Genomic DNA, 13,035 nt, shown 5'->3' with positions numbered 1-13,035 from the left:
AATTATGTATATTTGAATGTAGTGAATATCTGGATGACATACGTAAGAAACATGTGAGAGTTGTTTTTTGTTTGTTTGTTTGTTTGTTTGTTTTTTTCGGTTTTTTCTATGCCATGGAAAATCTCGATTTCATCAAGACGAGATTTCACAGTTACGACACTCATTAAAGAATCTTCTTTAGCAAATCTGAACTAATCAGAATCACATTCCTTGTGTTCTCTTCCTGTTCCAGAGGAATAAAGATGGCGGATTTGAAAAAGCTGCGCAGTGGAAGAGAGTCGAATTATGGCGCCCTCGTCGAGGATGAGTCTCCAAGAGAGAGTCCGGAGAATCCGTTGAACATGGAGCGCCAAAGCAGACTGCGCGGTGCGCGCAACAGACTCCTCTTCGCTATGACTCTCTGCATTTTACTACTGTTGGCTGAAGTCGTCGGTAGGTTCGTCGGGATGTCCGTTTGACTCTTTTAACTTGGTCAAAATACATTTTAAAAGTTAATTGAAACATTTCGCTTTTTACGACGCATTTTTAACGACCCTTTCACTGATCATGGATAGTTCTTAATTGTCAGTTTCTCTTGCTTTTGCCTGCAATTGAATTTAATTGTTTGCACCTAAAAAGACAAACAAACAAAAAAATCTCAAAACCTTGTTTGTTTACTTGCTTTCTAGCAGTCTTTGAGGTGAGTTTCGGGAAACAAAAATGCAGTGTAGGCCTATAATTTAGTGCATTCATACAGATTATTATAGAAATACGAGAAAATCGCTTTATTCTGTGACTCGGGCAGGCTCTATAAAAGACAGATTTTACGGGAAATGATAATATTTTGAAATGTCCTTTCCTATAAAAGACAGATTTTACGGGAAATGATAATATTTTGAAATGTCCTTTCCTTCTAGTCAAATGATATGAGAAGGGATTGTCTGAATGGTTAATATCAAGTTTTGTTTACCGTGTACTTCCAAGATGCTTTGAAAATACTTTTTTTTTTGGTTTTTATACCCCTCTCTTCGCAAGACTTAATTATTTTGATGGTCTTATTTTACATACATTACAAAATCAATGGAAGACCCGAGATTCATTTCAAAGTTAGAAGATTCGAGTCCATTTTCATCATAGTATTATCTATCTTGCCCTCAAATATATTTCTGGTATAATTTCTACGGGTGCACGTCACGAGACCGACACCCATGAGTCATACAGCCTTCGAGTCATACAGCTCACGAGTCATACAGCCCATGAGTTACACAGCTCACGAGTCATACAGCTCATCAGTTCGACACTAAGCTAACAAGGCCCACGAGACCGATACATAAAAGGGACATTCCAGACGATTTTTATAATTTCACATTATGTAGTATATAAATCAACAGCTCCATGTATAGATTTGTGGAATGTATTGTGTCTCTTGCGCAGAGAAACAATACTTTGAAAAACCTTAAACAAATTACACTGAACAAGGATGATGACATAGGAGGTTCACATATTTCAAAAATGTAGCAGTGTAATTCCAATACAATACCGCTTGCTTGCGAGTTCACCTGTGTATAATCTATGCATGCGTTCTTCTTTTGTTCTGCTTCCTTGAGCCCCAACTCATGCATTCTTATGGTGACTCTGCCACGTCATCATCCTTGTTCATTGCAATTTGGTCTAAACTTTGAAATTGTTTTCATTCTTCACCCCAATTATCACAAATTCTGAAACTCTGTCCTCAGTATAACTAATTTATAGTTGTTGAAATGTACAAAATCTGAAAATCATCCGGAGGTCTCCTTTAAGCCCCGCGTTTTATCTGTCGAACTCGTAGGCTGTTTTCACCTAGTGTCGATGTCATGGGCTTTATTTGCGTAGTGTCGAACTCATGGGCTGTATGACTCATGGACCTGTTTTCAATGTCGAACTCGTGGGATGTATGACTCGTCGGTGTTGGTCTAGTGGATATATCCATATTTCACCCACGTTGCTTTTCAGTTGGTTCCTCCAGTTTTTGTAGTTGTTTTTGTTTTATTAATCAGGATTGTTTTGTGAGACTGGCTTTAAAGTTGCATTATCATACTAACCATGCATCCCATGTGCATGTAACATTGAAGAGTTCCTTTCCAAAGGTGCTAAATCAACTTTTGATGGTAAGGGGAAAAAAAGCTTTTTTTTTCCTTCAAGTGTTTCTGAGAGTTTCCATGCAATGATTATGGTCCATAGTATCCCATCATACGATGAAGAAAAGATGTCTTAAAGTTTTGGAACAAAACAGATATGGATTTAGCACCTTTTGGAACCAAACTCATTTTTCATTGCCTGATTTCGCCATATTCTCACAAGAATGTCTACTTTTTGAAGAGGTTACTGTGTGGGACCGCTATTAAAGATGAATACATTTCTGTTGAAAAGTCCAAACTGATGGCACATGGATTAAGCATCTTGGGAAAGGAACTCTTCGTATACGTGGATATAAGTACTTTCCGGAGTGTATTCCCTCGAAAAAAAAAAACACAAATGTATTCGTGAACATGAAAAAAGTGAACAAAAAGTGAATCAATCATGAAAATTGAACTTGCATTTGAACCTTTATAGCAAATTGTCACAAAACGAAGAATAATATGTAATCTTTAAAAGTACACTCTTTAGTACATACTAGAATGTTTAAAAAAAGTCAGTGGGACCATCTTTCTAAAATTGGACTTTCAGCTGTTAAAGTTTTGTTTGGGTTTCGTGTTTTTTTTTTTTTTTTTTTGTTATTCTGAAAATCATCTTGCACAGTTGTTTGTTTAAACGTGAATAATCATCCATATTGTAAGCTAATATAGACAGTGTATCTCCTTGATTTCTGGTGAAAAAAAAAGCAATGCTCTTGTTCCACTTCACAAGTTTTAGGCTGAATCAATCTCATCCTTTCTTTCCGAATCAGGAATAAGGTTATCAAACTAAATCTGTGTTTACCTTCTTTCTGTATCAATGTGTTTTTAAGCGGCTTCTTCATTTGGTTGTTGTTTTTAGGTATCAAAAATGAAGTTAAAGTAAAAAAAAAAACAAATCTGGATCTGCTTTTATTTTACATGTCCTTCGTTGGGGATTTCATTTTCTAAGTTAAGTGATAAATTTGCAAAAGAAAATACAATAGTATGTACATTCTTCTGCTTTTTACTTTGTCTGTATAGCCATTCATTTTGAAATAGTATGAAGTTAATTCTAACTCTGCATTAAAAAAAGTGTATCTGATGACTTGTGTGGTGACGTGTGATGCGTAGATCTGCCTAAATATTAAAAGCCTTATTTGTTTTTACTGGTGGTAGTGGTTTGTCCAAACAAATGGACCCCATGAATATGATGGAAGATCAGCATTGTCAAGTTGATAAAGCTAAATATAAGCAATTCATTAGTTGTATTCATTGTCTTATCGGGAACATAATACTATTGCTACTGCTACTACTACTACTACTACTACTACTATTATTACTACTACTACCACTACTACTACTTCAGCTGCTCTTACTACTACTGCTACTACTTCTACTGCTACTACCACTACTACTAATGCCACAACTACTTTTACTTCTACTACTGCTGTTACTAATACTACTACTTCTACTACTGTTCCTACTACTACTTCCACTACTACTTCTACGTCTAGTTCTACTACTGCTGCTATGTTATCTGCTACTTCAACTTCTTATACTACTACTACTACTTTCAACTCAAATCTGCATATTCTTTTGTCAATAACTCTACCACTTTCTTTCTCTCTCCTTTTATTTATCTTTGTCTTTGAAGGTATATGATGTCTATCTGTCTCTGTACCCATCTATTTTTCTATCTAAATTCATTTGACTACCTAACTGTACGTATTTTGTATCAATCAACTCACGTATTCAATCATCGAGCCTCCTAATCATCTTCGCGCCGTCTCTTCCCTAGGGAGTATACTGTCCGGTAGCCTAGCCGTGCTGGCCGACGCGGGGCATCTCTTGACGGATGTTGCTACATACGCCATCAGCCTGATCTCGATTTGGCTGGCCAAGAGACCTACCTCTGAAAAATTCACCTACGGCTGGTTACGGGCGGGTAAGAAGGTGTTGCCTGCTTATTTTCTGTCGGCGGCGTGCGGCGCTGCGCCGGGGGAAAAGCATCGCTATTTCGAACAAATGCAACATCGATGGTATTTGATGGAATTGAAATAGGCGTTTTACTATCACATTGGACATAGCTACCACCAGTCCTCTAATGCCATGAATACTGATGACATAATGTAACAATACAAACATTACAGTGAAATTTATGTCTCTAGAGCCTGTACTAATCTAACCTCTTAGGGTCAATGTTTTTTTTTTCTTTTTTCTTTTTTTTTCGTAGAGTGTGTATAGAATGTATGTATCTTTTTTGTACTGATTATGTAGATATGAACATGTTGTTAATCCTGTCTGGTTATGTATATATTGTTACTCCCATGTCAAACTCATAATATTGTTTCTTGTACATTCTGTTGGAAAGAAAAAGTGAAAATAAAGTTTGAATTGAATTTGAATTTGAATTGAATGTTCAATTCGGAAAATTTGCATACGTATAGATGAATTGCAAAGAGGTCCTTAAAGGTGTTAACAATTGTATAGTTGGTTTCCCTTAAACATTGATTGTCATACTTTATAATGTATATATGCTTATGATTGAATTTTTGATTTGCTTTGTGTTATGTTTTGTTGCAAGAAAAATGAGAATGAAATAGATGAAATGAAATGAAATGAAATGAAATGAAATGAAATGAAATGAAATGAACTCAGTTGATTCTATAAAAAAGCGGTTGAACGTATAATAGACCTGGTAGATGGAACAATGCTATGCTTTTCTCCACTTGCGGAATGTGTGGATGTACATTTCACAGTATCTCATTTTCTCTTGACATTATGTACAATTATGTTGCTAAATATGTTTGTACGTGGCCCTCGTAGTCTTAGTGACCAAGTCAGGACTATTTCATTTGTATATATGGTACTTCAATTTCATATCATTGCAAAACATTTATCATTAACATGAAACAAGCATGAAACTTATTTATTTCAATCGAAAATTATATCTGATATTATTATTGTAATGACAATGTATGGCTTTGAAAGAGACATACAGACACTTAATAACTCCATTATCATGATTAAACCAAGTATGTCTAAACTATGCCTGATTAGTCACTCACTTAAGTGAACAAAGGACTAGGAAGGTTTCCAAAAAATTTTGAGAAAACAACTTTTCACAAAGAAAATACAGCTCCATTAAAAATGTGTGAGCCACTTTCCCCCACTACAGCCTCCGTTCATCTCTTTTTCATCCGATTTGGGGATGTTTTTTTTTTGTTGTTGTTGTTGTTTTGTTTATATATAGTGGTGTTTATAATAATGTGTATACACTTTTTTGTATATGTACTAGCTTTAACATTTCCTTGATACTTTATATTATAGCATGTTCAAACGCTAAGATAAATAATGTATTCGGTCACCCGGAGGGTGATCGGAAGAAAAAAACGAAAACGCAGACTTTGATAGCAGTTTTGATAACAGGTTTAATAACAGTTATAGTCCCTCGTTGTTTTGAGTTGAAATATAGACCTGCATTATTACGCATCTTTTTCGCAGTCTATGGAGTTTTTAATACAACACTTGATTGCTATTTGAATCGATCACTCATCAAAGCAAGTCAAGCAGCGTGACAAATTTCGGTACTTTTGGTACAAATGTATGATTAGCCATTATGTAGATTTGCTTCATTTTTATATCGAAATATAATTTCAATTCACTTTGATGAATATTTTCATTTTTTCTCCGCAGAGGTTCTAGGCGCCCTGTTTTCAGTCATTCTTTCGCTTGGACTAGCTGTAGTTCTCACATACTTTGCTGTGAAGAGGATCATAGAAAAGGATTATGATATCGACGGGGAGGTGATGCTCATTATCAGCGTCATTAACTTTGTGGGAAATATTATGTAAGTATGTCGGTTCCTTCCTATCACCACGAAATATGAAATGAATGAGTATCTTTGTGTTTTCTGTTTTCGTCCTAATCGTTTATTTATCTGGTGTAAACTCAATGTGTTTTTCAGTCACTTTGTATTTATACTTCTGTCTACCCATACATGATTACATTTTCGTTTGGGTTTTTAGGGGAAAGCATATTGCAAGCTCTGCTTTTTAGCTTCCCCTCTATTTTCAACATTACACCGTAAATAGCATATAAATACGTTAGTTTATTTCTTCCTCAATTCATTGTGTTTATAGACTTACTGGGAATATTTGTTTTTATTTTCACATCTTTTTTTCTCGTGCTATGTTTGCACATTGGCAATCTTTGTTGAAAGTGAAATAAACGAAACGAAACGGATATTCCAACGAATCGCCAGATATATCACGTCTTTGGTATTTTGACAGATATGACAATTTACAATCATTTGCCATGAGGAACAGTGTATATCTGCTCCCAAAACAGAGCATTAACGCTAAAATTATGAATTGATCGAAATCATGTTCATGCTGCGAACTTATTCAATCAGTGTCACTTTATTTTAACGACTTTGTTATTTTGATATTCCAAGTGATTAGCCCCTGCCCAAATTCTCCTATGAGAAAAGACTTATCTTAAGGGTCTGTTACCATGGTTACTGTTTGTACGTCTGGGTGTGTGTTTAGTATGTGCAGATTTTCGTGTGAGCATGATTGTGTTGTGTTTGTTTGCGTATTTACAATGCGTTTGAAATTTAAAGGACAAGTTCACCCTCATAAACATAAGGATTGAGAGAATGCAACAATATTAGTAGAACACATCAGTGAAAGTTTGAGGAAAATTGGACAATCGATGCAAAAGTTATGAATTTTTAAAGTTTTTGTGTTGGAACCGCTGGATGAGGAGACTACTACAGCTTGTGAGTCATATGCGTACAACAGTATAAAGAAAATGTAAAAGAAAATTCGACATATTTTCACTTTTTTCGCATAATAAAAGAGCACTTGACTTGACTCTTTCTAAAGGCAGGGGGAATAATATTACCCATAACATTTGTCGGTAACGAGTCACGGGAATGTGTACTTTTTTCAAAAGATGGAATTTTGTGAAATTCTCTTTATATTTTCCTTATATTGTTGTACGCATGTGACATCCAAGTTATTCATACACTGCAGTAGTCTTCTCATCCAGCGGTTACTGCACAAAAACTTCGACAATTCATAACTTTTTAACGGATTGTCTGATTTTCCTCAAACTTTCAATGATGTGGTCTACTAATATTGCTGCATTCTCTCAATCCTTATGTTTATGAAGGTGAACTTGTCCTTTAAGACCCCATTCTGACACACCGTCAGTGCCATTATAACAACTGAGGCGAAACTTGACGTTTCCTGCTTGGGCTTACAACGTGCAGGGAAATGGGAGGGGTGGGGTGGAGGGGACGTACGTCGACTGTACATTATCCATTAGCCATGCCACTACACAAACCTGCGTGCTGATTAAAGCGATCAGAACGACACGATGTCCTCAGTTGACGTGTGAATCATGGAGGAGATATGGCAAAGTAGCCTTTATGACGCGCGTCTTATTTACAGCACTATGGATAATTCAGTAGATACAGCCATTAATGGTAATTAGGTAAAAAGAGAATCCCCTTCAGTTCCCGTGCAGCTCGCGTACTCAACTCGTGTAGAACGGGAAGTGAGAACTTATTCATATCGCGCATGCGCAGTCATATTTCACAATGACGATATCTCCGCGATAGGAAGGGCGTTTCCATGGATACGGTAGTAAACAAGCTTCGGGATGAGTTTCAGGAAAGGTTACAGTATCTTGTGATTGTAATGACAACAATGAGGATCCTTCACTTTTATTATTATTCCAAGTTCTATCCTGGGTCTCTCCTTTCCTCAGATATTCGTTTCATATAAATAGGGTCTATAATAATATGATATCCTTGAGGGATCTTTCAAATTAAGCCGCCAATATAACCACATAAGAAAATCATAAAATATCGACAAACTGTCCAAACACGAACAAACTATGCACCGTACACAAAACAGCAATATTTTCACATTTTTGGTATGGGATTTTCAGAGATGATTCAAGTATTCTTTCAGTAAAACACAAGTTTCAATAGGGAGTCACCGCAAGAAAAAAATATTCAAGATTTTTTTTTTCTGGTTTTATTGACGAAGTCCAAACAGTCTATAATTACCCGAATTCTATCTCCTTATCTTCTGGACATGCTCCTTTGAAACTTAAAGACTGTCAACTAGATTGATTGACTGTTTCATCTTTCTTCTCATTTTCCTTTGCTTCTATCTATCAATCTGATCTATGTCTGTCTGTTTGTCTGTCAATCCGTCTGGCTGTCAATGACAGTCAGATTCTTCAGCTACAGTGCGGTCTATGTTGCTTTGAATCTATGGAAGGAGAAGGGCGTAGCGGCCTCCACCACGCCAACGGTCACGGCCATAGTCACGGCCCGCTAACGGCCGAGGGAGCTGAAGACCACATGAACGTCCGAGCCGCCTGCCTTCACATCTTGGGTGATTCCCTCTTCGGGTTTGGTCTCCTCATTGGCTCACTTATCATCTACTTACAGGTCCGTCCTTGGAGAAAAAAACCTCCCACTGTTTTTATTTGAATTGTTTTGTTCTGCTTGACTCTTTGCTTTCATGTGTATTTTTTTTTAATCATTCGCTGAACAAGTTGAAGATTTTATTAATTTGTGTGATCGAGTCCATGAGCGGGGATGTTGTTCATTCATTTCATAGCTCTTTCAACAATGACTAAATGTCGTTCTCTTTCTCTGTATATTCGTCTAATTTCTTGTGATATCTTGAACATTTCAAAATCAATGTTCCCAAAGGTAAATGAACCTTAAAGACCTCTGGGATTTTGGACATGACATTACTTTAAGGTATCGTATGGTTTTGGTTGAGACCTAACTTCAGGTTTCTAACATTTTTGGTGAGATAATGAGAAATCTCTTATGAAATATGAAAGAGCATGTAATTCCATGAGGAATTAAACGTTTATTTGATGAAAATTGGTTTCGAAATGGCTAAGATATTCAAATCAGAGCGATCCTAATAAAGTGTGAGACCCACCTTTTATTACGATCGCTTTGTTTCACTTTGTTTTTGGATGTTTCAGCCATTCCAATCCCGAATTTTATCAAATAAACTCCTCTTAAAATGGTATACTCTGTACTATTTCATAAGTGTTTTCTAGGTATCTCACAAACAAAACTTAAAAGCCCAATTCTCATCTCCACCAATACTGTACCATCCCTTTAACTGATAATCCGGCAACTTAAACAAAAAAAAAAGTAAAAAAAATGAGATACAAGATCTTGCCACCCCCGCGACCAATGTTCTTTCACTGTAACATTAGTGATAAATTCAGAAGGCAAACTGTTCCAAAGACAATGACATACGGCTTCAATATCTTTTTTTAGTGACTGCAACAGTCTGAACTGTTTGGCACACCTTTTATGTTGCCTTTATCTGAAATACCAGAACAGAAAGTCGTGCCACAGATGATCAGTAGTCCTATAATTTGTGCGATATTTCATGTACTGCGTAGTTTTACGCGTCTCATTAATATTATTTACAAAGTGCTTTCATTAACCGCTGATTTTGGCATATCCTGTGTCCAAACATGTTGATAATTTTCATCTTCTAATGAGCCCGAAAACTCGATGAATACCAGCGATAAACTGCAAATGATTTTCTTTTGATGCAACATGAACCAACTTCAGATAGTAAAGTTTTACCTCGAAGGGTGATTTCGTTGTTTTAAAAACGATGTGATTTCTTAATGATTATTCTCTCATCCCCAAATAGCCAACTTTGAAGATTGTGGATCCGATACTTACAATTATATTCGGCGTCATCGTACTGTTTACACTCATCGGCATTGTCAGAGATAGTACGAACATTTTAATGGAAGGTAAGAAAATATAGCACTAAAATCCTCCAGCTTACTCCTTTTCTCTCTTTATTCCTTCTCACTCTTTCCTATAATTCGCAAGATCTCTTTGTTTTCTGCAAGCCAAGGCCGCTGAATTGAATAACGTCGATAGACGATATATATATGTGGATACCTCATTATAAAGAAAGCAAAATCAACCGAGATGAAAGCAAAAATTTACAAAAAAAAAATCGTTCTGATAGTGTCAGATAACTGTTTACAGTGGTCAGATTATTGCAGTATTTCAGAGATCAGAGAGAATACTTACGTTTACTTTTAAAAAGTGCACTTGGGCTTTATCATGTTTTTGTACGCTTTACAATGCGTTGTATTCGGTTTCGATTCTTTTTCATTCAAATTATGTTGCATGAAATCAGTATAGGTCTTGGTAAAGCACTGATTCAAACTGCCTTTGTGACTTCTTGTGGCTCTTTGTGTAAAAAGAAAAATACTGTTTTTCTGAATTTTGTGTATTCAACAAATTGCAAATAATGGTAGTGATGTCTAACCACAACGAAAGGTCATATCATGTAAGCTCTCTGTGGTAGAAAACTTGTAGGATAACTATAAATTGCAGGTTCTTTGACTCTGAATTAGCTCAAGAGACTTGGTATATACACTTATTGTAGTAGCTCCATGCACGTATGCATGAATATTACATGTTTTCTATTAAAGGGAAACCACGACATATAGACTTTGATGACGTCAGACGCAGGTTGGTTGAGATCGATGGCGTAGAGGGCGTACACTCTCTTCGCATCTGGTCCATGACATCCGACATTCAGTTGGTCACCGTTCACCTTGTACTTGGTACGTTGGCAACATAGTCCTTTCTTTCTTGATTTGTGTGTGTGTGTATATATATATATATATATATATATATATATATATCATGTTAATGAAAAAATGAAAAGTATGGCATATGTTAAAAAAGAAGATGATTCAGCAGCACAAGTGTTTGTGTAATGAAACAGATAGACTGGCTTGATGAAGTTGATCAAGATAGATTTTTTCTGAGATTCATGCAAAATTTTGTCAATTGTGTATATAGTATAATTTAAACATAATATAAACAAAAAACAACAAAATATATTACACTGTACGTTAAAAGTAAAAATGTGATTTAGCAACACAAGTGGAAAGAACACAGTTGGTTTTAATGTGATCCTGCATCACAAAACCAACATAAGGTCGCCGGATATGATTTTTTATTCAAGGGCAGACTCTAAGCTTTAAAATTATGTTAAACTCAATTCTAATGGATTCTCCTAACCTATCTAAACATTGAAAAGAAAACATTTACTCTGGGGAAAACAAAAAGGTTATTAAGAAAAGAGACTCTAAAGTAAGAGATCTATTCCAGCGATTAATCTTACCAAGCTGTGCTAGATGTGTAATGGATGGGACAAAAAACAGGCTGTAAATCTCCGCAGCAACAACAATAACGTGTTATTATCAAATTAATCTGAAATTCCTCATCCTCTATTAGCACATTCTTTCAATGATTATAGTACCAACTTTCAAAGCAGTAGCTTTATCCTTTCAAAAGTTACTAGAGTCGAAAGGGAAGAATTTCTAAAGGGTTTTTAAGAAATCAAAAGTTGCCTCTAAAACCTACCTGATCTCACTATTTTATCTACAAAAAAAAAAGTTTTTAAAAAACTGCTGACAACAACCTTACAAACTTTTCCATGTGTTTTATCATCCTAAACATGATAGGAATAATATATAGTAAGAATAACTCTTTCAGAAAATATGAAAAAGTCGAGATTAATTTGGCCGACCCTTTTCACCTTTTTGAGTCCTCACGTAAAATCAAGAGTTGCGACTTTTTGTTCAATTTGTTTTTCAAGTAAGTGGACTTTGACAGATAGAGAACAACAACAAATATAATAGCTGATAGTTTCGACTCAAATAAACTCTCTATATTTTTGCCCTTGTAACAAGATAATTAGGTTGGATTTTATGTAGTATCGATGTCGTCAGCTTGCCTTTCCATTCAGTATCTGGTTCTTACGTTTCCGTTCTTCCTGGACAGTTTCTTATTGTTCTTGTTTTTTGCTTGTTTGTTTCCTTGTCGATATGTACAGCTCGGCTTTACGACGGACAACCCGTGCAAGTATCCAAAATTTTACCCGACGCCCGGCACATTCTTGAGACCAAGTTCAATCTAATCCACTCCACGATTCAGATTGAGACGGCAGACAACGGGGTGGACTTTCTATGTGCGCGATCGGGTTGAGCGTTCAGTAGATAACTATACACCCATAGATTATTGTTCCAGGAGACCGACTTCCAACCCTGGAAAGGGCAAGGCCGATTTATTGTCATTTTCTGTCAGACAAACTACTCCTTTATACTCGCTGCACTACCACCACCACCACCAAAAAAAGAAAGAAAACAAACAAACAAAAAAACAAACAAAAAAAAAACCTTCTTTGTTCTGGGTGTTGATACGTCTTTGTCAAAACCCCGCCCGCTTTAGTAAATATTGCATGAGAAGAGTGGTTTCAAGAGACTAGTCAAGCCACCAGTGAAAACAAAGACCCTTCAGTGGCGGATCCAGGGGAATCGCACTGGGCACGCACCCTCTCCATTTTATGTTTTGTTAAATCAAGAGAAATAAACAGAAAAAAATGGGGGAGAGTTGCGTGCGCCCCCCCCCCCTTTAATTTTGTAAAGGCGCCCCCTCTTCATGGAATTCCTGGATCCGCCCCTGCCCTTGAAACAGCAGTGGCGGATCCAGGTGGGAGACGAATAAAGAAATTTTAAAAAAATGGGGAGGGGTGCGTGCGCCCCCCCTTTAATTTTGTAAAGACGCCTCCCCTTTACGGAATTCCTATAGTCCTTGCAAAGGCAGCTCGCAATGTGAGCACACGCACATAGGGAGCAGTGGACTCACACACACAGTGCACGAGAGGCGCGCTCCGACCCGATCGCTGTGTGCCTGCGAGTAAACTGTTCGCTGTGCGCGAGTCCATATGCGAGCTGACTTTGCAAAAGGCTACGGAATTCCTGGATCCGCTCCTGAACTGAGAGGTCACCCACTGTGACTGGAGAGCCGAGAAAATGTGCT

At 36.7% G+C, this 13,035-nt stretch overlaps 1 protein-coding gene across 1 annotated transcript; it reads left to right on the top strand.

Annotated features, from left to right (window-relative positions):
• The first annotated feature begins 242 nt into the window (after positions 1 to 242).
• On the top strand, positions 243 to 12,201 carry LOC139725114 (proton-coupled zinc antiporter SLC30A2-like). The gene is made up of 7 exons (XM_071636200.1): positions 243 to 432; positions 3,913 to 4,059; positions 5,811 to 5,964; positions 8,364 to 8,586; positions 9,833 to 9,938; positions 10,635 to 10,769; positions 12,050 to 12,201. Exons 1-7 carry the CDS (start codon positions 243 to 245, stop codon positions 12,199 to 12,201), a joined length of 1,107 nt encoding a protein of 368 aa, XP_071492301.1.
• Positions 12,202 to 13,035: the final 834 nt, after the last annotated feature.

This window comes from Diadema antillarum, unplaced genomic scaffold, assembly GCF_040938485.1.
Source record: "Diadema antillarum isolate AM-2024a unplaced genomic scaffold, OU_Dant_1.0 seq00000015_RagTag, whole genome shotgun sequence".
Classification (NCBI taxonomy): domain Eukaryota; kingdom Metazoa; phylum Echinodermata; class Echinoidea; order Diadematoida; family Diadematidae; genus Diadema; species Diadema antillarum.
This window is presented reverse-complemented; position numbering and strand designations above follow the sequence as displayed.